Source organism: Muntiacus reevesi, chromosome 5 (genome assembly GCF_963930625.1).
Source record: "Muntiacus reevesi chromosome 5, mMunRee1.1, whole genome shotgun sequence".
Classification (NCBI taxonomy): Eukaryota; Metazoa; Chordata; class Mammalia; order Artiodactyla; family Cervidae; genus Muntiacus; species Muntiacus reevesi.
Window position 1 is genome coordinate 47,947,547 of NC_089253.1, and position 26,054 is coordinate 47,973,600.

A 26,054-nucleotide genomic window follows, 5' to 3' on the forward strand; every position below is an offset into this window, starting at 1 on the left:
GACCCAGGCCTGGGCCGCTGTGGTGACCACGACTCAAATGAATTCAAAGATGCGTGAGGCCAGGAAGACACCCTCCAGGGCCAGCGGGGACCCTCCTCACCCTGGGCACGCCAGGACTCAGTCGGAGGGCCTGACCAGCTTCCCTTTAACAACACAGTGCTGGGGAAGGAAGCCGAACTCAATCTAGGCAGGACAAGTTTTCCCTGACGGTAACTGAGAACACAAGCCTGTCTAACTTGGAGATGCAGAACTCAGCCGCCACAGGCCCCCAGGCCCCTAGCAAATACACCCACAGCCGTGGTAGCCTTCCCGTCTCCCATCCAAGCAGCCAAGATCTAGTCCTGCTGACAGAACACCGCCTCTCCTCTGAGGGCGTCAGAGATGAACTACCAATAAGAGAACACAGCATCTTGAGAAAATTTCAAAAAAAATTTCCACTTTCATTTGAACTTCTAATTTCCCTTTAATGTGTAGACTTAACCACAGAACTGTCTTGATTTCTGTAAGAGTTGATCCCGGGAGCCACGCCCTTCCTCCTGACTCGGCAGGCTGGCTGGGTCCAGGCTGAGCCTCCTCTTCCTCGAGGACACACAGGCTCCCCATCCATCCCCAGGAGGGACGAGGCCAAGAGGCGGGGCTGCGAGGCGCTGGGGCTGCGACACCGGGCAGAGCACGGACCTGCAGCTCAGCAACGAAGACAGAGGTGGAGACGAGGAGATGCACAGACGGGAGCCTGACCCTCCACCCCTGCCGATCTAAAACTGTTCCGACAGCAATTCACACAACCTCTGAGAGACGGTCTCCCTGCTTGTCCGCAGTGTCAGTCGGTACATCTGGAAGAGAGGACATAGCAGGTAGTGGTGGGGCGGGGGCGCTCTGGACAGCAGACCACCTTGGGGCCAGGCCCTGCCCAGCAGCCCCCAAAGTCCCTGCTCAGCCCTTCCCTGAAGGCAGCCAGTTTGACAGACTCAAGCATCAAAGGCGCTTTCAGCTAAAATAAAAGCTTGACAGTAACAAGCACTCGTGCCTGGGGACCAATCGGAGCCTTCAAGCTCAGCTGCTGGGCATCAGAACTGGCGGGGCAGCAACGCTGACGGTGCCTGGACCCCGCGAGCCTGCCAGCCCACCCGGGTGTCACCCGTAGGAAATGAAGTCACGTGCACACAGAGGACGCCCGACGCTTGCAGCAGCCCCACGTCCATGGACAGGCACGCTGGACAAGATAACCGTGCACCTCCCCACAGGGAGAGCCACATATGCCACCAGGGCCGCCCACGGACATGGCAGCAACAGGCGCCTGCCGAAGCTGGGGGCCCCACACCGGGCCGCAGAGCGCTGCCTCCTGGGGAGGCCAGGGCTGACAAAGGTGCTCAGGAACCTCGTGGGGCGACGGAAATGTCACGTGCACCAGCGGGTGGTGGTGGTTACGCAGGTGTACACTTCCGCGTAGCGCACCGAATGACCACCCTTGGGACCCGCCTGTCTCCCTGTGTATAAACTCCACTGCAGTAACCACGTTCAGCAACATCACAGGGCTGCACCTGGGCTTGCAGGTTGGGCTCCAGACGCAGCAGGCACCCGATCTGGGCCGTCCTGGTGTGTATGATGCCAGCGCCCACAAAGTTCGCAGGGTTAGGGTCGACGTCCTCTAGGAGCGCAGAGCCAAAGCCGATAATCTGCGAAGAGAGGGGAGAAACAGGAGGCTATAGCACCAGGGCCGGCAGAGGGGAGAGTCCTCCAAGAGGGGAACACACCAGTCTCCTCAGAGGGCCAGGCCACGTCCCGACCCTGGGAATGTCCATCGCAAGACCGGTACCTTGGCCTTGGTGACCTCTGTGTCCATCGGGTGCTTGGCCTTAAAGATGCTCTGCACCTCCTGCTGGGGGCTGAGGGGAGAGATCACCGCCCCGTCAGCTGTCTGCAGCCCGGCCCCTGCTCACCTCTCCACCTACGGACAAGCTGCCACTCACTTGCTCAGCTGCTTCCAGCGCTGGAAGAAATCCTGAGAAGCCATTTCCGTGGGCTGAAAAAACTTGTTGAGTGTGATAGGCAGCTTCACAGACACGTTCTGAAAGGTTCCCCCGTACCTGTGAGCAACACAGAGGTCCACTGTGAGGAGCCCACGAATGCGCAGAAAGCCTAAGACTCAGCCAGGACCAGGTCCTGAGTGCGAGACCCCTGGGGCACAGAGGGGCCGGTGCGGAAGGCAGAAGGGCGGCCCGGGGCCCCAGCAAGACCGCCCATCTCCAGCACACAGTCATCAAGGGCCGAGGACGCTGGGAAACACACCCTCAGCCAACGCTGCCAGGATGGTCACGGCGACTGGGGACAGCTGCCACCTCCCCCACCCCAGCAGTCGATGCTCTACGTTCCAAGTCAGTGTAAATCGTGTGGGTGGTTCCTCTTTCCATAAAATGACTAAAGAAAAGAGTGCCTACAGAATGAAACAAAATTCTGCACATCTGTTTCCCCAGATTTTACATGGTACACTGTCTTCAGGTCTCTATGTAGTTCATATTTCAGAGCGTGCTTTTCCAAAATTTAACCTTACAAAATACCCAACAGGGCAGCCTGGTCACTCACTCTACCGGTCACTGAAAAGCAGCAGGAACGAGCAAAGCAGCAGCACAAACATGCCACAGAAGAGTCAGTCTGTGTGTGGGGAGGGTGATATGCGGAGCACACGCCCCGGTGAGGACCTTCCTTCCCGCAGGCCGACCTTCCCGCAGCCGACCTCCGAGCAGCAGGCCCCACGTCACGGCAGTGACAGCTACAGCCGTGTGCTGTCCTGGCCTGACACCCACCTGAACTGGATGTTGAGAACTGGCGCCTCCGTGAAGTCGGACACGCACTCGATGTTGACCGCCTGCTGCACCTGTGCGCCCCCATCCACAGTTGGGTCCACGGGCTTGGTCTGCAGGCTCAGATGTGCGGGAGTCAAGGAGGCCGAGAGAATGAGGGGAATGCACCCGAGCCCCGCGGCCAGAGGGGTGCCAGGAGGGGCTCGGCAGGACAGAGCACACACCCTGCCCAAGGACAAAACCTGTACACTGTCCTTCACAGCTAGCCACAAGCACTGAGCGCCACAGCCCACATTTAAAAGGCGTTTACCTTAAAATAAAAACAGATCTTAGGAGACGGGCACAACAGAAGATGAGATGGTTGGAAGGCATCACCAACTCAATGGACATGAGTTTGAACAAGCTCTGGGAGTTGGTGGGGACAGGGAAGCCTGGCGTGCTGCAGTCCATGGGGTTGCGAGAGTCAGACACAACTGAGCAGGTGAATTCACTGAAAAACAGATCTGATCTGAGGGGAGGAGGTTCCTGCTTCACACAGCTTCTCCAAAGAAGGTGGCGTCCTTGGCAGTCAAGTTGGACCGCCCGCCCCTCACTATCTGGGAGTCCATCCTCCCAGGACAGACCCCTGGATGGCGAGGCTGACAGATTGGAGGCGCTCACGTCCAGTCCTGCTGTCCGCCAGGGCTGTCTGCAGGTGCAGCTGGTCCCGATGCCCCAGCCCTTGCTCTGCCTGGGGACTCCTCAAGGGACAGGAGGCTGAAGCGTGCCTGCAGGCAGTTCTCAGGGTTATGGACGCGCAGCCTGAGGGCAGTCAGACTCTGAAGATGCAGGACCAGCCTCAGGAGAGTCCTCTGAGTCAATCCTCCCACCCACTCTGCCTGTGGCCCGAGGGGCAACAGGACCAAGGATATTGGCCTGGAGGTCGTCTGAACAGATAAGTGTCGGAGTAAAATTCAGGAACTGTGTGGAGGTCTTGTTACCATAAAATATGAACATCCGACCTGGAAGGAAGCAGAGCAGCTTGTTCACAGGGCACATCGCAGCCCCTGAGCTGCAGGTGGAGGACAGAGCCCCCGCCCCATCCCGATGGCACCCCGAGCCCTTGGCCGCAGTGTGGGGAGCCCTGTGCCATCAGAGCAGACAACGTCACACAGGCCTCCGAGAATGTCTGCACCCTTGGAATCCAGGATGGAACGTGACCTCACATCTCCTAGAAAGCACATGCAGGTGTGCATGGCTCCCCCCCAGTGTAAAAAACACCAAGCGCCTGGGTGACCCCACGACAGCCCGGAGTCAACGCCTAAGCCCAACGCGAAGGAGGACACCTCCACCCGCTTCAGTGAGAAGGGTCGGGGTCCCTGCGGGGCAGACACTCCGCCTCCGCCCTGCTCACTCCCCACTCGTAGACACACCGCCTCCGCCCTGCTCACTCCCCACTCGCCTCCGCCCTGCTCACTCCCCGCTCACAGACACACCGCCTCGTCCTGCGTCCTGCTCACTCCCCACTCGCCTTCCTCCCAGCAGACACACCACATCAGCCCTGCTCGCTCACTCCCTGGCAGACACACCACCTGCAGAAGCACTGCCTCCACCCTGCTCACTCCCCGCTCACTCCCCTCTAGCAGACACACCGCCTCCTCCCTGCTCACTCCCCACTCACTCCCCTCTAGCAGACACACCAGGAGGGGCAGTCCCAACCGTCAGTGTATGTAATTTGGGGGGATATGGGAAAGCAAAAACAGCTTTTATAAAAAGTGTGGTAAAATACATATACCCTGCAATTTACCATCTCAACCAATTCCAGGCGCACGGCTCGGGACACTGAGACATTCACCAGGCTGTGTTACCTTCCCCACCATCATCCCCAGAATCTGTTCATCTTCCCGAACGGACACTCCGTCCCCACTGGACACTCACTCCCCTCCCCCACGGCCCCAGCCCCCGGCCCCCCATCCACTTCCCATGTCTGTGGATGAGGCCCCTCCAGGGACCTCCTGTGGGGCAGTCAGACAGCATCCGTCCTATGACTGGATTACTTCTCTGAGCATCACGTCCTCAAGGGTCATCCACACTGCAGCCTGTCAGGGTCTCCTTCCCCTTTAAGGCTGAGCAGCGTCCCCTGGCATGTCTACAGCCACTCATTGGGGGGGCGGGGGGGGGGTGGACACTGAGGTTCTCCACCTTTTGGCGACTGCATAATGCTGCTGAGAACGTGGGTGTGCAAGTGTCTGTTCTAGCCCTGCTTTCTTTTCACATCTTTTGGGTCAACACCCAGAAGTGGAATGGCTAGGTCACGTACATGGTGTTCCTACTTTTAACCTTGTAAGAAAGCTCAACTGTTTCCACAACAGCCGCCCCACTGACACGCCCACCAACAGCACACCAGGCTCCGGTCCCTCCTGTCCCCTGGCGCTGGTTCCGCACTCACAGCTGCCGCTGCGGGTGTGAACGCACCTCAGTGTGGCCTCACTGAACTTCCCAGGTTGTGAACAATGCTGGCACCTTGTCAGGCGCTTCTGGACACCTGAATGTCTTCCTCAAAAAAATGTCTATTCAAGACTTTTGCCCATTTTTTCACCTGGGTTCTTTCCCTGTTTCTGATTTGGAGTCCTCTGTATATTCTGGAAACTAGACCCTTAATGAGAGAACTTTTCATTAAGGAAGTAAAACACATACCTAAATTCTGCCGAAACTCAGACTTCAGTCCAATCTGAAGCAGCTGGTTTTCAAACAACACACCGTTGTTTTTACAGACAAACCTGGGGACAAGGGACAGCACGTGAGTCACTCAGTCACCCGCTGAAAATGCCAAGGTCGGCTGTGAGAAGGGGTTTACGGGACACAGAGGCTGGAAAGCCTCTCTGGGACACAAGGAAGGGGAAAAGCAGAAAACATTCCAACGAACAGCGCTGAAAGCACCCCCTGGAGACAGGAGGGGAGCCGAGAGCGGTGACCACAGGGGCGAGTCAGTCGTCTGCTTTCCGTGAACGTGCTGCTCCCCTGCGCGTGGCCTCCCACCGGCACAGGTGGAACACAGGCACCCCAGCACACACATCAGGGTGGCCCACAGGCTCGGGCACCCGACATCGGGCACAGACCTCTCACGGGGCGTCTGCGGGCCTCACACACCCACGCCCACCCAGCCCGCCCGGCCCCTCCCCTGCCCCCCCGGCCCCTGCTGCTGGAAGAGCTGGACAGCTCCGTGGAAAACAATGAAACCAGAACACCTTCTCACACCACAGAGAAGAATAAACTCAAAATGGATTAAAGACCTAAATGTGAGACCTGAAACCATTAAACTCCTAAAAGAGAACACAGGCAGAACACTCTTTCACATAAATCACAGGATATATTTTCCTGGATCAGCTCCTAAGGAAACAAATGCAAAAATAAATGGGATCTAATTAAAAGCTTTCACACAGCAAAAGAAACCATCAACAAAACCCACTGAATGGGAGAGAATATCTGCAAACGACAGAACCAACACAAGGGTAACCCTCCAAACACACAAACAGCTCATGCAGCTCAATTCAAAGAAACCAAACCACCCAATTAAAAAATGGGCAGAAGACCTGAACAGACATATCTCCAAAGAAGACACACAGATGGCCACAGGCAGGTGAAAAGATGCTCAGCGTCACCAGCCATCAGGGAGACGGGGACCAGAACAACACGTGGCGCCTCGCACAGGTCAGAACAGCCGTCAGCACGGACAGCAGAGACAAGTGTCCGCAAGCACAGGCAGGGAGGAGGGCGTGCGCTGCTGCAGACGCGCGGCAGCGGCACCCAGGGCCCTCAGAAAACCAAAGCTGGAGCGGCCATGAAAGGGGAAGGTCAGCCGCTCAGTCGTGTCCGACCCCTTGCGACCCCATGGACTGTAGCCCGCCAGGCTCCTCTGTCCATGGGCTTCTCCAGGCAAGAATACTGGAGTGGGTAGCCATTCCCTTCTCCAGGGGATCTTTCTCACCCAGGGCAACCACATGACCCAGCAATTCCACTCTGGGGTATATATCCAAAAAGAACAAAAACACCAATTCGAAAAGATACATGTACCCGCATGTTCACTGCACCACTGTTTACAACAGCCAAGATACAAAAACCACCCAAGTGTCCATCAGTGGATGAGTGGATAAAGATGTGGGGTATACATACACACACACATACACATGACAGACTACTCAGCCACAGAAAAGAACGAAATTCTGTCATGTGTAACAACATGGATGGGCTGGAGGGCATTATGAAATGAATCAGAGAAAGGCAAAGACTGTGTCACCATTCACAGGTGGAATCGAAGAATGACACGAATATAACAAAGCAGAAGCGGACTCAGAGAACAAACCAGTGGTCACCAGTGGGGAGAGAGAAGGGGAAAGGGAATGCGGGAGGGGATGGAGAGGGGCAGACTGCTGCGCACCGCACAGAAAAGTGACAAGCACACGCCCTGCGCACAGGGAAACACAGCCACAGTTTTCTGGGATCACCGACATGATGCTGTGAATCAACTTAACTACATCTCAATCTAAAAAAGCAAAAAACAAGAGTCTGTTTTCAGCCAGAGCCAGACAAGGAGCAGCCCTGCACAGCTGCCTGCCCCAATCACTCCCGCAGCACAGGAAGCAGGTCGGCATGCGGGGCGGGCAGAGGGCGGAGGCTGCAGACCACAGACGCCGCCACGGCCCAGGACTGAGATTGGACAGCCACTCTGCTCTTGGGGGGGGCCTCACCTCTCGTCTAGATGCAAGAGTCAAGAGACGGAGGCACAAAGAGCAAGCCGAGAAGGAACAGGACCCACCAAGCGGCAAAGGCAGGGAGGGAGGGAGGCCTCAGGGAACACAGCAAAGGCAACCCCATGCGGCACCCCACCAGCCCCCAGCGGGGACGCCAGCGCTGGACACCGGTCACACAGGTGACGGGGGCGGGAGTGGACCGAGGCGGCACACACCCCACAGGACAAAGCAGCGACTCCAACTGAAGAGCGCCCCTCAAACACCAGCTGGGCCCCTGGAGGGCAGCCACGGGCATGACTGGAGGACCGACTGGGGCACAGTGCAGGGGAGGGGGTGAGCTACAGCGAGAGCCCCTGGCAGCCCGCTCCCTCGCCCGCCTGGAGCCCAGTTTCCTCATTAGCTGGAGACGGCGCGTCCAGGGCACAGGCCCCTCAGCGTGAGGGGCCGCAGGGACGGACGCTGGCTGCCGCCTGCCTGGGACACACTCAGGAGGGGGGCCCCACCCTCGGGACAGGCGGCAGACTACCTGGCAAAGTTGTCCTCGGAGCCGGGAGCCAGGGGCGCGACCGCAGAGGGCGAGTCTGAGAAGACGTCCACGAGCAGCCCGCCGGAAGAGGGTGGGGGGCCTGCGGGGACGGGCGGTGCGGCCCCCATACCCAGGAGGTCTGCCGACGGAGACGGCGTGGACTGGAAAACAGGGGAAGAGCGGGTCAGTGCAGAAGCTGCAGGGCACAACTTCAGACAACCCAAGTGCCCGCACCCTCACCGCCCACAGCGCCAAAAAGAAACGCCTGGTTCCAGGAACACGGCTGTGCACAGGACTGCCAGGCGCCTGAAAGCCTCACAAGTGGAGCGACTGCCAGGCGCCCGTCAGCAGGCACCCTCAGCCCTCGCTAGGTCCTGCTGTGTCACAGAGAAAAGCAGGTAAAAGCTCCGCAGGACAGACTTCTTTTAACTGCTTTGTTTTGTCCTTTTAAGTTTTGACTCGAGGCAAAAGACAAAGAACCAAGTCCTTCCAACGCCCCTCTCAAACCACAGGAGATGCAGTGCGCAGCTCGTCACAGACACTCACGCGGCTCCCCACACAGAGACGGCGCTGCCCACGTGTGGGCACACAAGTTCCAGAAGCCCGACTTATGATCCTGAGGATCATGTTGAAGCAAGAACCCAGCCTGTGAGAGCTCACCTGGACCCTCCTGCAGGCCAGTGTCCATTTACAACCCCCGAGTCCCTCCTGGAGTCACTGCGTCCCTGCCGTGAGCACTGGGCTGGTTCTGCAGAGCTAACCCTTCCTCTACCCAGCACGCGGACGCACCCAACCGAGGCAACAGCCCATCTGCCCTCAGGTTATGCTGAGGACTCACACGTGGGCACCATTCGCAGTAGTTGTTCAGTCACTAAGTCGTGTCTGACTCTGTAAGACCGCACGGACTGCAGAACACCAGGCCTCCCTGTCCATCACCAACTCCCGGAGTTTATTCAAACTCATGTCCGTTGAGTCGGTGATGCCATCCAAGCATCTCATTCTCTGTCGTCCCCTTCTCCTCCTGCCTTCAATCTTTCCCAGCTTCAGGATCTTTTCCAATGAGTCAGTTCTTCGCATCAGGTGGCCAAAGTATTGGAGTTTTCATGCCAGCATCAGTCCTTCCAAAGAACACCCAGGACTGATCTCCTTTAGGATGGACTGATTTGATCTCCTTGCAGTCCAAGGGACTCTCAAGAGTCTTCTCCAGCATCACAGTTCAAAATCATCAATTCTTTGAAGCTCAGCCTTCTTTCTTTATGGTCCAACTCTCACATCTGTACATGACTACTGGAAAAACCATAACCTTGACTGAACAGAACTTTGTTGCCAAACTCATGTCTCTGTTTTTTAATATACTATCTAGGTTTGTCACAGCTTTTCTTCCAAGGAACAACTGTCTTAATTTCATGGCTGCAGTCATTTGAGAGCCCAAGAAAATAAAATCTGTCAGTGCTTCTACTTTTCCCCCTTCTACTTGCCAAGAAGTGATGGGACCAGAGAATCCCATCAACAGAGGAGCTTGATGGATGAGAGCCCAAAGGGTCAAGGAAAGTTGGACACAACTGAAGCAACTCAGCATGCACACAGGATGGGACCAAACACCATCATCTGAGTTTTTGAATGTTGAGCTTTAAGCCAGCATTTCCCACTCCCCTCTTAACTCTCATCAAGAGGCTCTTTAGTTCCTCTTCACTTTCTGCCATTAGAGTTGTATCATCTGCTTATCTGAGGTTGTTGATATTTCTCCCAGCCATCTTGATTCTAGTTTGTAATTCAACCAGCTCAGCATTTCACAAGATGTACTCTGCGTAGAAGTTAAATAAGCAAGGTGACAATATACAGCCTTTCCCAATTTGGAACCAGTTTGTTGTTCCATGTCCAGTTCTACCTACTGCTTCTTGACCTGTACACAGGTTTCTCAGAAAACAGGTAAGGTGGTCTGGTACTCCCATCTCCTTAAGGAATTTTCCATAGTCTGTTGTGATCCACACAAAGGCTTAGTGCAGCCAATGATGCAGCAGTAGATGTTTTTCTGGAATTTCCTTGCTTTCTCAATGATCAAATGTTAGCAATTTGATCTCTGGTTCCTCTGCCATTTCTAAATCCAGTTTCTACATCTTGAAGTGCTCAGTTCACATACTGCTGAAGCCAACCTTGAAGAATTTTGAACACTACCTTGCTAGCATGTGAAATGAGGACTGAAATGAAGACAACTGTGAGGCAGTTTGAACATTCTTTGGTACAGAGCTTCTTAGGGACTGGAATAAAAACTCACCTTTTCCAGTCCTATGGCCACTGCTGAATTTTCCAAACTTGCTGGCATGCTGAGTGCAGCGCTTTAACAGCATCATCTTTCAGGATTCAAAGCAGCTCAGCTGGAACTCCATGACCTCCACTAGCTTTGTTCAGAGAAATGCTTCCTGAAGCCCACTTGACTTCACACCCCAGGACGTCCAGCTCTGGGTGACATCCTGGATGAAACCACGACCTCAGCACAAGTCACTACTCACCTCCCTTTAATATCTAGAGCACTGGACTGCATTTCTTAAACAGCTACATGTGGAGGCAGATGATCTCATGTGTGGATTCCACATGAAGACAAGGAAGCATCACAGAACACATGTGTGCAGAGAGGCTGTGGGTCTGGGAGGCCTGAGAACTCAAGGGAGGCAGTGCACTAAGGTCCAGCCACGGCAGGAAGCGGGCTGGCAGGCAGGGTGGCGCCAGGTGCAGAAAAGGCCAGGCTGGAATCCCCAGGAGAAGGGAGGGCCCAGAGGGCCAGTGGGGAAGGATCAGCAGAAGCTTCAGTGCAGCTGGGGAGTCTGGGGGGACAAATCACAGGCAACCCCGTCCACCAGCCAGGTCACTATGGTTTCTGGGAGCCTGCCCACCAGCTCAGGGGCTACTCCCGGGGGCCCTGAGCCCCTGTGGACCCCACCACCTGCTGCAAGACATCTATCACTGGTTCCTGAAAAAGTTCAAATGCTTTCTAAGGTAGAAAAATCCTTTTGTACCACTAAGTCAAATGTGAACACACAAAAGCTAGGCGGTTCCTTGGGGAGATCCCCCAGAACGCCAGCTCCCTTCCCAGACCCCTCGCAGGGCCTCCACCTGGCAACACTGGAGTCACTCCTCTACACCATCTGGCCCTCTTTTCGGGACATGAGGAGGCCCTCCCCAGGGAACTGGCCTGGTGCACAGTCTGCACAGGTTACATTGCTCCAAGTGCTGCAGACCATGGGGTGGGGGGCAGTTCTGGGCTCCCCCGCCAGCCCAAAGCCCAGGAAACAGGCAGCCTGCAGACACCCCCACAGATGCACAGACAAGGGTCCTGGGGCCACAGGAGCTGAGCCCCAGGACAGTCCCAAAGAAAACCACCTCCAGGCGGGACGTGCAACCCTAAGTCAAAGGGGTTCTGGCCGATGCTACTCGGAAGTGAGAGGCATCACAGGTTCCCAATAAAACCCAGACATCTCAGCGCCACTTCAAGGCAGGGCCTCCCCTCTGAGTTTGGATGCAGAAGCCCTAGGCCGAGAACCCCACTCAGGAGAGACCCTGGCCCTTCCCTGCCCTCCTGCCTCACCTCTCCCACCCCCATCAGACCACCTGAGCCCTGGGGACAAACCAGAACTCACGTCCCCAGCACCACCATGGGTGCCTCTGGAGAGCCGGCATCAGGGCTCAGGTGCGAAGTCCTAACTGTGATGGGCCCCAAGCCGAGGGTCAGGCGTGAGCACAGGCTCCAAAGGAGGCCTGGGGTCAGGTGAGTGTCCCCTACGCAGAGCGCCAGGGCTCACCAACAAGCATCCTGGAGCCATACACAGGCAAACCACCCGGGCCCCAGGCTGTCCACACGTGGGCACGGGGCACCTCCACCTCGGGCGCATCCTCGCAGAGGCTGCCAGAAGGTGGGAGGAGCTGGCCACATCGCTGGACCAGCATCCAGGGTGGGGCCTGCTCTCCAGGCTGCCTCCCGACGTGGTAGCCACAAAGCCCGCGGTGGTCGGGAGCCCCCCCAGTGGGGATGAGAGAGGAAACACAACTCTCAACACGGCTTCGTCCGCGACAGACATCAGAGGGCATGTTCTCAGGGCACTTGTGTGAACAGGGCGCTCACTCTAACACGCTCACTACTGGACCCCAGGAGGTGGGGGCACTGGAAACCAGCCCGGGGAGGCTGGAGAGCCCCCCACGCAGCCGTCACACAAGAATGACCACATTTCCCAAATCCAAAGCCAAGAGGAGACGTGGGAGCTGACCGTGGACCCCAGATGACCATCTGACAGTCTAACGACAGACACTGGGTCTGGGTCAGCCCACCCAGGACACCATCCGGGGTCCTGAACCTCGGCACCAGGCACCCTGGAGCTCGGGCAGGCAGGGCCTTCAGGAGGGACCCACCACGGCGCTGGTGCTGGCCGGGGCGGGCTCGGGGCCCCCGTTGACATCGGCGCTCCTCTCCCGCTTGGCCTCCTCCAGGTCGGTCACGGTGCTCGGGCCCTTCTTCTTCTTGAGCTTGGCCAGGATGGAGGACTCGCGCTCTGGAAAGGGGGGCATCTCCTCCAGGACAGTCGCCTGGTGGGAAAGGAGCCCAGGTCAGCACTGCACAAAGCCCCACGACCTCCAGCCCCCACCCAGGGTGGCCCGGGGGCGGCGGGGATGGGGGTGATGGGGGGGGGGAGACAGGAGGGACAGGGCGGCCCGGGGACAGGGGGACGGGGGGGACAGGGGGAATGGCGGGGACCGGGCGGCCTGGGGACGGGGGGGACAGGGGGGAGTGGGGGGGACGGGGGGACAGGGCGGCCCGGGGAACAGGAGGGAATGGGGGGGATGGGAGGGACGGGGGGACCGTGCGGCCCGGGGACGGGGGCGCACCAGGATGTCGGTGCTGGCGACAGTGCTGAGCCGCAGGTACTCGACGGCACGCTGCTGCAGCTCCACGTCAGCGTTCCTCAGCTGGCTGTCGCTGCGCAGCACATCCTGGATGGTGCCCTTCACCTCTGGGAAGAGGTTCACGAACTTGATGTAGGTGGACAGGAGAAGCGCCCGGGTGGGCACGCTGCACAGGTGGAACTTGGAGTGCAGAAGGTGGAACTGGGTCAGGGGGCTGTGGGGTGAAGGGGACACATGGGGCACAGGTCACCTCTCTGTCACACGCTGCGCCGGGCCTGCCATGCCAGAGCCCCGGGATGGCTGAGCAGGGAGCAATGAGGAGTCCCACCCTCGCCAGGGCCTGCACATGTCCAGCTCCAGGCCAAGTACAGGCTCCCCCGAGACAGCATCGGCCCCTGGCCACACCTCCTTTCCCTCAGAATCCCCATGATCTGCACCGCTGTCCTGACGGACATGCCCTCACTCTGGGCTGTCCCAGGACTTCACCGTATCAGCTGGCCTCAAGCAGGCCGTCAGGTGAGAGCTGGGGCACAGGACTAGCACCTGGCCCCAGGGCTCTGGCCCCGGGCGACTCACCTGGACCTTGGGTCTCCTGCTATCAAGTTCCCAAACTCCCCAAGGATGTAGCCGCCAACTTTGACCAGGTTCTCGTGGCACGCCGGGGCCTGCAGAGCCTGTGGAGTAGCAGCCCATGAACCCAGCGCCCCAGAGCTCACGCTCAGGTGGAGGCGGCGCAGGCTCGGCCTCCGGAGAAAGCGGCAGAGCAGCGTGAAGCGCCAGGAGTGCGGACCAGGGGCCTCCCCGGGGAGCCCGCGCTGCCACAGTCCCCAGAGCCTCCTGAGCCCTCCACCCCCTTTCCAACCACACTGCCCACCCTGTGCCCCCTCCTGGCCACGTCAGCAGAGGGCTCAGTAGCAGGGGAGCCCCAGGAACAGGCCCATGGTCGATCCCACCCCTTCTACAAGAGCTGCTCCCAAAAATTACAGTTCAGATCCTGGACAGGGGCAGGGGCACATCAAGGCCAGCCGGAGCCCCCTGCCCGGGGCACCTCACCCGGGGCAGCCATGTGGAAATCAGGGAGACATGGCACTGAGACAGCAGTGGGGGTGGACGTGGGCCCAGAGCAGGCAGGGAAGCAGGGAGGCCCGCGCACCTCAAACACGGTCTTGGCGGCGTAACCCTGCACGTCGTCCCGGTTGATGACGATCTGTATGACGCGATACCACACCTCTTCACTCACATAGTCGCCAGCAATGCGGATCAGGTTCAGGATGGTGTCCACGTACCACGTGTAGTCCACGGCGTACTTCTCTGCCAGAATGGCCACCTTCAGCACCTGCGGGGCATGGCCGCCGAGGAGGGGACTCAGGGAGACCTGCACCCACGATCGAGCGCCCCGGCTTCTCAGAGGCGCAGCCCAAGCGTAAGGTTCTGCACCCGCGCCCGAGCGCCCCCGGCTTCTCAGAGGCGCAGCCCAAGCTTGAGGTTCTGCACCCGCGCCCGAGCGCCCCGGCTTCTCAGAGGCATAGCCCAAGCTTGAGGTTCTGCACCCGCGCCCGAGCGCCCCCAGCTTCTCAGAGGCGCAGCCCAAGCTTGAGGTTCTGCACCCGCGCCCGAGCGCCCTGGCTTCTCAGAGGCACAGCCCAAGCTTGAGGTTCTGCACCCGCGCCAGAGCGCCCCGGCTTCTCAGAGGCACAGCCCAAGCTTGAGGTTCTGCACCCGCGCCCGAGCGCCCCCAGCTTCTCAGAGGCGCAGCCCAAGCGTAAGGTTCTGCACCCGCGCCCGAGCGCCCCGGCTTCTCAGAGGCGCAGCCCAAGCCTAAGGCTCCAGGATAGGTGCGGAAGAGCAGGCGAAGCAGAACAAGGGAGAAGGAATTCTGCCAGACGCACAGGGGACCCGCCCACCCCACTCGCACTCAGTCTCGCCCACGCCCAGGAAGCCACGCCCACGCCCAGGAAGCCCCGCTGGAAAAGTGCTGGGTTAGGTCACTGGCTCCTGCTCCAGCCAGGCCTACTCACTTGTTCCCTAGTCTCTGCTGCCCCAGGGTGCCTGCTCCGAGCTGTGGGAAGAAGCAGGCCCCTTGCCTCCCCAGGCCCAGCCTCCGCTTGCATGGAGCGCCCTGGGCAGCATCCATGGGGGGCCCAGTGTCCAGCCCTCTGGCGGCGGCAGCCCTCACGCCCACCTTGCCCCTGGGCTGAACTCCCGACCACGCCCCAGCACCCTGTCCACCTGCTCTGTACCTTCTCTGGCCTCCACATCGACCCTCCATAACGACCCCAGAGGTCATCCTGGAACACCCGCCTTGTCACTGCCCTCGGCTTCAAGTCCTTCAAGCCCAGAGCTGCCCCTAAAGCTGGACACTGGAGGCCCCTCACCGCCTCGCTGGCCCAATTGCCTGGATGCCCCTAACCCTCTCCCTCTGTGCTAAGCCCCCTGCATCCGAGGCCACTGCAGGGGAGGGGGAAGAGTTAGGATCAGGGCCTCCACAGAGTGACTCCAAAAAACTGGACCTCTACTGAAAACACTGACAAAAAAGCTGAACGAAGCACAGCACGCTCATCCAGCCTGTAGCAGACCCTGTGAAGAAACACTTCAGCTCAGATGCGAGCGCAGAGGCCCTGATGACAGAGGCCGCAAGACTCACAATCTCTTCTCGGATGGAGTAGTCCGCCGTCTCCAGGTAGCTCAGCATCTCAGCCACAATCTGCTGGGCGTTGCTGCGGTCGCACATGGCATAGAGGAGGTCCACGGCCCGCTGCCGCACGCTCACATCCCGCTCCGTCTGGGGGTGAGCAGAGGGGCAGCAGCGTGAGGGGCGCTGGACTGCGGTGGGGGGGTTCCCTTGTCCCAGTGCCCCCTTGGAGCTCACCCCCCTCACCATCTAAGCCCAGCGTCCTGCATGGCCCTAGCCCCACGCGTCAACCACTGTCCCCTGGCTCCTGCTCTCGGACAGACCAGCTCATGCTCTGTCCCTGGGGGCAGGGTGGGGGTCAAAGGTCACCCACTGTGTGGTCACAGATGGCCCCTTCTGCGTCACCTGGGAGCCTGTCACCGAGTCGACTCTCAGCCCTACCCCAGACCCTGAGAAATGAGGGCGCAGGTGCTCCACGGCACCGGAAGGAGGAGAGGTGCTGCCGAGAGCCCGCCACCACGCACAAGGGCATCTTTCTGATCCAGGTGGTGCCTGGAAGAGATGCCACAACCACCACCCAGGAGGAATTCAAAACGCCAGAAAGCAAATTCCAAACCTCTGTAAGCCCTCACATTAAAAACTCACACCAAAAATGTCTATTAAGTACACGTAAACCCAAAGGAACAGTCAGACCTATTCTCAGCTCTAGCGCAGGACCCGGGCAGTGGTTTGTCACTTTCCTGTCTGCCTTCGGTTTTCTAACGTGCACGACCAGCTGTGTCTGACTCTGAGAAATAAACCCTCATAAAAGCAGAATATCCTGCTCTGGAATTTGAATTCCCTGAGAAAGCAAATATTCTTTGGCAAAGAGGGAGTTTTCTTGCAGACATGGACAAAATATCTTATCCTTCCACCAAAAAGAACAGTTTCACTGATCTCAACTTTTATTGCAGGTCTGCTCACGTGCCAGACCCAGTGGGAGCGGCCTATGTGGGCATAGTCTCTGGGGGGCAGAGCGCAGAGCCACCCAGGGACCCACGCATCCGAGCAGACCACCCTGAGCTGAGCATGCGGGACCCCAGAACCACCAGTAGCTCCCACCCAACCTGAGAGACACAGAACAGAGTGCGCTTGCCTTCAGGGCGTTGATGACCGTCTCAATGTGCGTCTTCACGGCTTCGTGGGAGAACTCGGAGCTGGCCAGTGTGCACATGCTCTCCAGGGCCAGGTAGCGCAGGTTGGTCTCCCGGTGCTGCAGGAACTGGCCCAGCTGGTTACAGGCCCGGACCAGGAGGTTTGGCTCGCTGCACAGACGAGAGAGGCAGGTGGGCAGGGGTCCCCCGCTCAGCCGGGGCCGCCATCATAGCCACCACGGCCTCCCAGGACACAAGGTCCGACGCTCACTTTGGTTAGTACCACACAAGGACCCCCAGAGCATCCACGGGAGTCCGGGGGCCAGGGGCAGCCAGGAACCTGAGCCTCCACACCAAACTGGCCAGGGGACCCCAGTTTTCATCACGCCTTGACCAGAGGGTGACACGCTCAGTCAGAGAGCCCGCCTGGCTGACAGGACGAAAGCCCCAACTGGAGAAGGTAAACGCAGGTGGAGACGGTACACAGAGGTCACCAGTGTTCAAGCACCAGCTCCGTGCACCCTGGGGGGGCGGGGGGGTCTTTGATCGCTTTTCACTCTGTCCTCGTGACGTCTGTGCCCTTCAGACATAGCCAAGACTGGAAAACTCCCCGGCGGGGGAGCTTGTTAACAGCGCACAGCCCTGTGGAAGCACGGCACTCAGGTGGGTGCACCTGCTGGGACCTGGAAGCACCCCCACCCCACCCCACATGGCTTCCACACGCCTTCCTCACATACGTCTTCCACACACAACCTCGACCCACGCAGCCCGCGGCACACACGCCGCATTCCTGGGTGGCCCTGGGAACGGCCGGCCAGGTGGGACGCCCAGAAGGAGGGGGAGCCCCCTGGGGAGGCGAGACCACGGCACCCAGCTGTGTGCGGAGGGGCTGAGGCAGAGTACGCGCCGGCCCACCTGTCGTGGTGGATGACCAGGCTGATGGCCTCGAAGAGCACGGCGTTCTTGGCGTTGGAGTGCTGCACCTTCTTGGACTTAGGCGGCTCCTGGGCTTTGTTGAGAATCGCCTCCAGGCACTCGGTCAGGCGGCCACGTACTGCAGGATCTTCTGGGCAAAACAGACAGCCATTGGCCGGCTCCCCGCGACTCGCCCTGCCCCAGCCCGGTAAGGTAACCCTCGCCTCACACCTGATGACAGAAGGCGAGGATCCTGACTCAAACCCTGAGGCTGCTTAAGTAAGAGGATTTGATGGCCAGGGTGACTACGTGTATGTTTTAACACAAGTAACAGACACAAGTGTTTGCTGAAATATAGATTATATAAGTTGAGGAAAATAAAACCTCAGAGACATGGACAAAACACCTAATATGAAAGTTTGGCACGGGGTGGGGGGAATGAAAGGTTTTTTCCCCACTACCCGCTATTACCAAAAGAAACAGAGAAAACACATGAAGAGCAACAAAAAAAAACAAGGAAAATTTTAAAATTCTAGTCAAACCAGACCAAGAAAGACCAAGAAAGTAATAAAAATATCAGAACTCCAGAAACAACCATCATACTGCATCTAAAGCACCTGTTTAACCACCACTCAGGGGAGGCGGCCCCCAGGCACCTGGGCAGGGGGATGGCAGGGTCCCCGAAGCCGCCCGGGGCGGAGGCAGGGCTGAAAGGAGGAGGCAACAGTGAGGTTCACCCCCAGGGGCTCGGAGTCGCCCCAGTCTGGGAGTAAGAAGGCAGCGGCCAGTCCCACCGAGAACTACTGCCCTGCTGCCGGGGAGGGCCGCCAGCAGGAGAGGTGAGGCCTCCTGGGCCCCGAGCCTGCTCAGCTCTGCTTCCGGATGGGCAGCTCACACTTTCGTATAGAAAACGCTCAGGACACAAAGTGACTTGCATTTAACAGACACACGCTGTACAAAAGCAAATGAAGACTAAAGTGAGGAGGTTACAGTCATCTTTGTAGAAGGCAATTGGGAAGTGTGGAACAGGAATTCTCACGAGCATTGTCAAACCAGTGATTCTAGTTACTTGCCATATTTTAGAATAAAACAAACATAACAATATCCTTGACACAAACTTTTAACAATTTTGGATGTGAAGTTTCAACTGGTTTCAAGAATTATTTTAAAAGATTGTTTCAAAAACCCACAGGGACCTGACCCTACATGTACATAATACACAGCAGCAGAGCTCATCCCAGTCGTAACGAGGTGAGTGTCCTTGACTAGCTGCTCCGGGAAAGCCCAGAGCTGTGAGAGCAGCAGAGAGACCCAGGGAGCTGGCGCCGGCGCCAGGTGGCTTGTCAACAAGAGTGCGTGTGCGTGCAAGCTCAGTCGCTCCACGAGACCTCACACTCAAGGCTGCAGAGGCCGCCTCCAGGCCCTGCGCCCGGCTGTTACCTGGCGGGGGGTAGCACTGCAGAAGCCGCAGGAGCTTGACGGACAGCCAGGGGGCCGGGACAAAATAGTAGGTGTAATCCTGGAGGTCTGTGGAGGCCGACGTCACGATCTGCGGGGGAGCACAGGGAGATGGGGGTGGCTGGCGTACCCAAGAGCCCCACGCCGTGTGCTGAGAACAGACACGCTTGTCCAGGTCTGAGGGACAGGAGCACAGCCCCCAGGCCCAGAAGAGCCACTGCACAAGGACACCCCCACCCCGAGGGACACAGGCCTGCGGGTAGGCAGCACTTGACAGGGGTCCCGCCCTCAGGACCCAGGTCTCCAGAGCCTGGGTGGGGAGACCCGTCTTTCCCGCCTGGCCTCACGCCCCACCGTCCTCAGGCAGGCCCGAGAGCACACGGCCTCCACTCACACCCCACCACTCACACCACAGGGTCTAGGCAGACGACATACCCGCACCCCCTCGCACGCGGAGACAGCACACACCCGCAAACCCACAGCCTGCGCCTCCCCACACCCCACGGCTGGGGCTCACTGCGGCTCCCCTCACAAAGCTCGGCTGTGACACTAGGTCGCCTGAAACAGGTGCGGCCAGGCCACGCAGAGCAGTGGGGAGCCCAGCAGAAGCAGCCGGGGGTGCAGACACACGGAGCGGACCGACCACGCCGGAGCACGCTACCACGGGGACACAGGCGGCCACCCAAGGCTGCCTTCCAATGCCCCTCAGGCAGCTAAACCAGGCTTAGAGTTAAACTCAGAGCATTAAATGCACATACTTGAAACAAATGCAAAACAAAAGTATTGGAGAATTAATTAATCTCAAGGGTTTGGAAGAGACTAGCAAATTAGCCCAAAGATAGTCGAGAAAAGAAAACAAGATACAAGCAGAGAGTAATAAGGTACAAAAATCAAAACAGGACCAACAAAGTCAGAAGAAATTCTTAGATACTTCATGAGATAAATCAAGCAAAACAAAAGGGCAAATATCCAACAACAAAATGAAGAAGGTAGACCGCAGCGCAGGGCCAACAGAGTGACTTTCTACCAACACCCCTGAGCCTTTACATGTCAGCAAACGACTAGGAAAAGGCCACCTAACAAAGCTGACAAAAGAAAACCTGACACCTCACTACTTAATAAATTGAAATCAAAATTAGCAGTCGCCCCACAAAAAAACCTAAGTTCACATGGCTTCACCAGCTAATTAATAATAAAATTATTAGCAGATATAAAACGGAATTTCCTTAATGTGGCGAAGGAGAAGGACAGGGACAAAACCTGCCGATGTCATGCTTAGCAGCAAAGCATCAGAGGCTTTCCCTTCAACGTAGCAACACCCACCCACCACCTTTCACACTCAACACTGCGGGGGAGGTCCGGACTGGAGCCGTAAAGCAGGAAGTACAAGCGAATATGGACTGGGAAAGGAAAAAAGCTGTCAGTGTCCACAGAACACGTGACGGAATACAAAGAAGACCCAAGGCGATCCACATGCAGACTGCCAGGTCTGAGAAGTGAGTCTGGCAAAGCTGCCAACATCAAGAGCAACATTCAAAGTCCACCTGCGCAGACCAGCACAGACGTTTGTGATAACGTTTTTAAGGTATCCCGAGAAGTGTTTTTAAAATAAAAGTATATAAAGACAGCTTAAAGAAAAAAGAACCTCTAACTTGAAAACTTATGACACATATTTGACAGAAACTAAAGACCAAGTAAATGGAGAGATTCACCGTGGCCGTAGACTCAAACCTTAATACTGCCAAGATCTGCCTTCTCCTGAAAGTGAAGGGACCCTGGCAGGACTCTGGGGGCGGGGACACTGTTGCCACTGGACAGCAAATTAACCCGAAGCCACGCTGCTGGCGCCAGGATGCGCAGACAGCAGCGGGCGTCTGCTGAGGGCAGGTCACTAGTTTAAAACAGGGTCTGGGCGGAGGGAGGCGCCTTCACAGCGGTGCTGGGACCACGACGTGACTCGGCGCACAGTGACGCTGGCTCAGCTGGCCGTCAACCTACAATGAGCCCTCAGAAGAGCGGCAGACCACACGTGTGGGGACACGGAGGCATGAACCCCAGAGGAAAGCATCAGGAAGCCGGACTACATTAAAACGTGGGGTTTCTGATCACAGAAGACTTCACCTGAGAGTGAGGTGGTGAGGTGAAGGGCAGGACGAGATTTTTAAACAGAGTGGGCTGAACCACATAGAGTTGCTGGCATTTTTGTAGATCAGTAATGGGTAAATGTTGGAAATTTTGTTTGGTTTAACCCAATCTAACCAACAAAGTGTTCATATCTAAAAAACACAGAGAGGAGGTTTCTGTGGCAGTCCACACTTCCACTACAGAGGGAGTGGGCTCAGCCCTGCTCAGGGAACCAGGGTCCCACGCGCCGGGAGGCGGTTTAGTTGCCCAGTCGTGTCTGACTCTTGGGACCCAATGGACTGTAGCCCACCAGGCTCCACTGATCATGGGGTTTCCCAGGCAAGAATACTGGAGTGGGTTGCCATTTCCTTCTCCATGCCAAGAGGTACTGCCAAAGAAATAAATAAGAGTTTTTACAACAACAAAAAAGATGACATCATGGAAAAATGGGTGAAAAACTGAACAAGCTCTTCACAAAAGAAGGTATTCAAAATGCCAATAAAGGGATTTCCCTGGTGGTCCAGCTGGGATGCCACGGTCCCAAAGCAGGGACACAGGTTCAACCCCTGGTCAGGGAACTAAGATCCCACTTACTGCATGGTGTGGCCAAAATAAATAAAAGGACGTTATCTTGAGAAAAAGTTTTTTTAAAAGCCAGTGAACACACCAAGCTGCCCCAGCTCATGGGTGATCGAGAAAATGCAGACTCGGTGAGAAAGTAACAGGACCAAGCGCCCAGAAGGGTTACGGCCAGGAGGCTGCAGGCCAGGGAGGCGGCCGAGGACCCAGCGCCTCCCGAGGGGACAGCCGAGCGCTGGGCAAGGCAAGGCACAGACAGGCAACACGCTGCCTGGCAACACGCGTCAACCACCAGCAGCAGAAACGGCTCCATGACTTCACGCCCCTGATGATCAGCGCGAGCCGGTCACAGAGCGACCAGTGCTCCGCGCCCGCGTTAGCAGGGGGCACCGCAGAGGCGCGCGGCGGCCGCTGGGGGCGGGGCTCTGCCCTGCACGCTTGCCGCGCCAACAGGACACTTCTGACACGGGATCAGAGAAAAGCCCACCCGTCACTAACCGAGACCCACGTGCACCGCCGAATCACAGACTGCCCAAAGGCCATGCCTACTGAACAGGACACGCGTCAGGTACATAAAGTGACAAAGACCAAACCCACCGTGAGCTCCCTTCCCCTCCACAGACTTACTCTGCTTAACCTGGAGACAGCCAGAGACACAGAGGTCTTGAACTCTTCCGGGTTCTTCTGCGCCAAGGTGGTGATGAGGCTGGTGGCGGCAGTTACCACACCCTGAGGGGACACACACACGTTCAAAGGCCCACCAGAGGACCTGCCTCTCGTCTTAAACTCATCTTCTAAACAACTCAGACCAACAACCGGACACCCCGACGCCACCGTGGGGCCACTCCCTTCAGCCCTCGATGTTTCGAGTAAGCGAGGTGCACACGCCGGGTGCCTTGCTTACCCCTCTCTCTTCAAACCTGGAGACCCGGCAGGCTTCAACCCAGAGCCGTGCCTCAGCGAGGCAGCACGGGGCAGCAGCCCCAGGCCCCAGCATCTGCCCGCCCACCCCCTCGCTGCCCCTGACCTAGGCCATTCTGTGTGGACCGCAGAGGGATGGACACGCTACATTCAGACTCACATGAATCTTTACAACCCAAATCTGAGATCGTGGAAAACAGCAAAGCCCTTTCTTTCCCATTTTCAAATGTGGTCCAAGCCATGTCTCTGCCCGCTGACTGGGGAGCTGCACCAGGCCTGGATGAGACCCAACCCCGCAGTGAGGTCAAGGCAGCTGGTCAGCTGCCAGAGCGTTGTCCCACGTCCCCTGCACGCTTGCAGGGGTCTGTGTAGGAAGAGGGTGTGAGGAGAGGGCCGGGGGCCCCACACCCAGGCTGCCTCCTCCACCTCCTTCCAGGCGACGCCCGGGCCACCCCGGACTCAGGAGGGGCCTGGCCGGACGCGGAGCTTTCTGCGTATCACAGCCCCCCGCCTCCCCTGCTGCTCTCAGAAGGGCTTGCTTGCTGCTTCTTGGGTGGACGAGGGACTCTCTTCCTGGGGATCCCTGACCTTGAGAGCAAAGAAGCCAACCCCAGGCCTCTGGTGGCAAAGCTAGGAGGGGTGTGACAGGAGCCACGCCCACAGAAGACGGGTGCCCGCTCACCTTGGGCTGCAACACAGCCCCCCCACCAACCGCTGCTGGGCTCCTGCGGCCTAGCACCACACAGGGCCGAGCCGCGCCCCAGCCACAGAGCCACGCACGCGAGAACAGACAGTAAACAGACAGCTGGGCCCAGAGACATCCAAGGAGCGGGGCCTCCTGGCTGAGACACCCCGCCCCAAGGAGAGGCACCTGTGGAGACTCGATTTCCCCCGAGAGTGTGGGGACGTGGAGGGACGCTGGCAGGCTGTCCCACGGCAGGCGAGCCCGCACAGCCACCAGCTCTCGCCCCGAGGGTCTACCTGTGCAGACCATGTAGTCCTCATCTAATCCTTCCGGCAGATTTCTCTCCTGGGAAAACACGGAGCAACCAGCTAACACGCTAACAACTCTCGGCTCAATGGGAAACTCCATGTGGAATCTTGAGTCTCTCGTTTGTAGGACATGATTCCAGCAAGACAAAGCCACCTGTCAGGCATGAGCCCCTACCTGACCCCGCCTCCCAGCGTCAGCATGGACAAGGGCCTGTGACTCACGGCCAACCCAGACACCGCCTCAGTCCACATCTCGCCGCCCTGGTCGACAATGCGGAGCAGGCTCGGGCCTGGCTCACGTCCAGCCATGTGGGTTAGGCGGGCTGCGCGCCAGAGCCCCTGGGGCCACAGGACAGCCCCACGGCAGCCCGAAATGGGGTGCAGACAGACACGTCTCTGCAGGCCCTCTGTGGACGTAGCATTTCTACAACATGCTAGGCTGTGTTGTTTGTCTCTGCACCTACCAAGCAGGAGACCCTCCAATGCCTGGACAGGGTGAGCCAAAGATCGTGTCTCATCTGCCTTGACCCCAGGGGAGGGGCTCCCAGGCCCTACCTGCAGGCTCTCCCAGCTTGATGGCCGGGCCAGGGACATCCCCCTCAGCGTCCTGGAAGTCACACAAGGCTGCTCATGTGGCCCTAACCCGAAAGAGGCTGCCCCGCAGGAGAGGGTGGACATGACCCAGAGGCACCTACCAGATGCTGGTCGTTGAGGAGGTGCACCACGCGAGACGTCCAGTCACCCATGGGGACGAGGTCCGGGGACGTCCTGTACAGACGCAGCAGGCACAGGGCGGCGCTCTGCTTCACGCTGTCCATGGTGTCTCTGGAAGACGGGCGGCCATGAGACCAGCACGGCCCAGAGCCCACGGGCCACCCCCGGAGCCCCCAGGGGACGGAGCCCACAGGCAACCCCCTGGGGCCCCCAGGGGATGAGCCCACGGGCAACCCCCTGGGGCCCCCAGGGGACGGAGCCCACGGGCAACACCCGGGGCCCCCAGGGGACAGAGGCACACCCGTGAGGGGGCTGGAGGAACACACAGGAAAAGGCTGCTTCGGGCTCTTCACGCAATCAAGCTTGGGCCCACCTCAGCCCGTGGGGACCGAGAGCAGGCAGAGTGAGGCTCTGGGCCCCAAGGACAGAGGCCCGCATGGACCTCCTGACGACAAAGCCTGCAATCCCGGCCCACCTCCGCCACGGCTGTGACGGGAGGCTAAGAGGCCCATGGAGCCTTCAGGACTCACACAATTGACTTACACAGGCGGGAGGTGACTGTGCCCTCGGCAGGCCACCAGACACATACCCAGCAACGAGGATTTTGGGAATCTCCCCCGCAAACGCCTCGGCCATCTCCCGGCTGCCCACGTTGGCAATGCAGTGCAGGGCCAGGCCCATGAAGGTGGGGTTGCGGCTGGCCAGGTCGTTCTTGATGGCGTTGTTGATCAGGCGGATGAGCTCACTGTTGGAGTTCACCAGCACGGAGATGAAGAGATAGCCCTGGGTTCCAGAGAGGAAAGAGACCACCGCTGGACACACTGGGCCGGCCCCCAGCCCCACCCCAGCCTGCTCGGCGCACTGCTGCAATCAGGCCACAGAGGACCCACCTGCCTTCTCCCGAAAACACAAGTCTCGTCCCCGGATCCCCGCCTCGGACAGTTCTGCAGGACAAACCTGAGAGGCACCGTCCCCACGGGCATCAGACACCTTGGAGCCCCGCCCCCACCCCAGTCACTCGTCCATGGGGACCTGAACAGGATGGAAGGACCTGCCTCAGCTGTGATGGGAACACTGCAGACCACCTTCCCTCTCTCAGCTGTCTCAGAGCCCCAGTGTCCGCTCACCACCGGGCCAAACCCCAGCCTCCTGCCATTCCCGCAGTCCACACCCTCCCCACACAGGGACAGCAGCCTCTCAGCCCCGTCAGTCTCAGGAGGAGCTCGCCTCCCGCTCTGGGTTCTGGCCACCCTGCCCTCCCACACATGGGCCTACTGCACGGGTGCCCTGTCTGTCCCCACTGCCCCCATGCACCTCTTGTCCTCAGCCTCAGTTCAGGTCCTCCTCCCCCCAGAGCCCTGCCTACTAGCTGCCCACTGCTCAGAGTCCAGAGGACTCTACCCGCCTCAGTTCCCACTGGCCACAGCTCCGCTCTCTGCAGGAGGCTGTCTGATGGCCTCACCCCTGGAGGAGAGCCGAGTCCACCCCTGCTACAGTCAGTGTCCCCACGGCCCCCAGCACACTGCTGGGTCTATGGAAGGCACTCAGTAACTTCTTGGTGGGAGTGTGTGTGTGTGTCTGTAGGTGTCTGTGAGGGTGTGTGTGTGACGTGTGTGTGTGTGGTTGTGTGTGTGT

The 26,054-nt window shown here is 58.4% G+C and overlaps 1 protein-coding gene across 2 annotated transcripts in view; it reads right to left on the reverse strand.

The window, feature by feature from the left end:
- Positions 1 to 440: 440 nt before the first annotated feature.
- Positions 441 to 26,054, reverse strand: part of AP2A2 (adaptor related protein complex 2 subunit alpha 2) — a 71,103-nt gene continuing 45,489 nt past the window's right edge. Inside the window, exons 4-22 of one of the 2 annotated variants that reach the window (XM_065938053.1) lie at positions 25,009 to 25,202; positions 24,401 to 24,530; positions 22,419 to 22,520; positions 19,071 to 19,179; positions 17,631 to 17,778; positions 16,724 to 16,886; positions 15,595 to 15,738; positions 14,104 to 14,286; positions 13,527 to 13,624; positions 12,933 to 13,164; positions 12,459 to 12,632; positions 8,058 to 8,218; positions 5,478 to 5,560; positions 3,711 to 3,802; positions 2,805 to 2,926; positions 1,971 to 2,087; positions 1,817 to 1,886; positions 1,542 to 1,676; positions 441 to 833 (exon numbers count right to left, since the gene is read on the reverse strand). In XM_065938053.1, the coding sequence (XP_065794125.1) occupies positions 756 to 833; positions 1,542 to 1,676; positions 1,817 to 1,886; positions 1,971 to 2,087; positions 2,805 to 2,926; positions 3,711 to 3,802; positions 5,478 to 5,560; positions 8,058 to 8,218; positions 12,459 to 12,632; positions 12,933 to 13,164; positions 13,527 to 13,624; positions 14,104 to 14,286; positions 15,595 to 15,738; positions 16,724 to 16,886; positions 17,631 to 17,778; positions 19,071 to 19,179; positions 22,419 to 22,520; positions 24,401 to 24,530; positions 25,009 to 25,202 (2,535 nt within the window). In that variant the 3' untranslated portion in view covers positions 441 to 755. Of the gene's footprint in view, positions 834 to 1,541; positions 1,677 to 1,816; positions 1,887 to 1,970; positions 2,088 to 2,804; positions 2,927 to 3,710; positions 3,803 to 5,477; positions 5,561 to 8,057; positions 8,219 to 12,458; positions 12,633 to 12,932; positions 13,165 to 13,526; positions 13,625 to 14,103; positions 14,287 to 15,594; positions 15,739 to 16,723; positions 16,887 to 17,630; positions 17,782 to 19,070; positions 19,180 to 22,418; positions 22,521 to 24,400; positions 24,531 to 25,008; positions 25,203 to 26,054 lie in introns of both variants that reach the window. The other variant, XM_065938052.1, reaches the window with a different exon arrangement.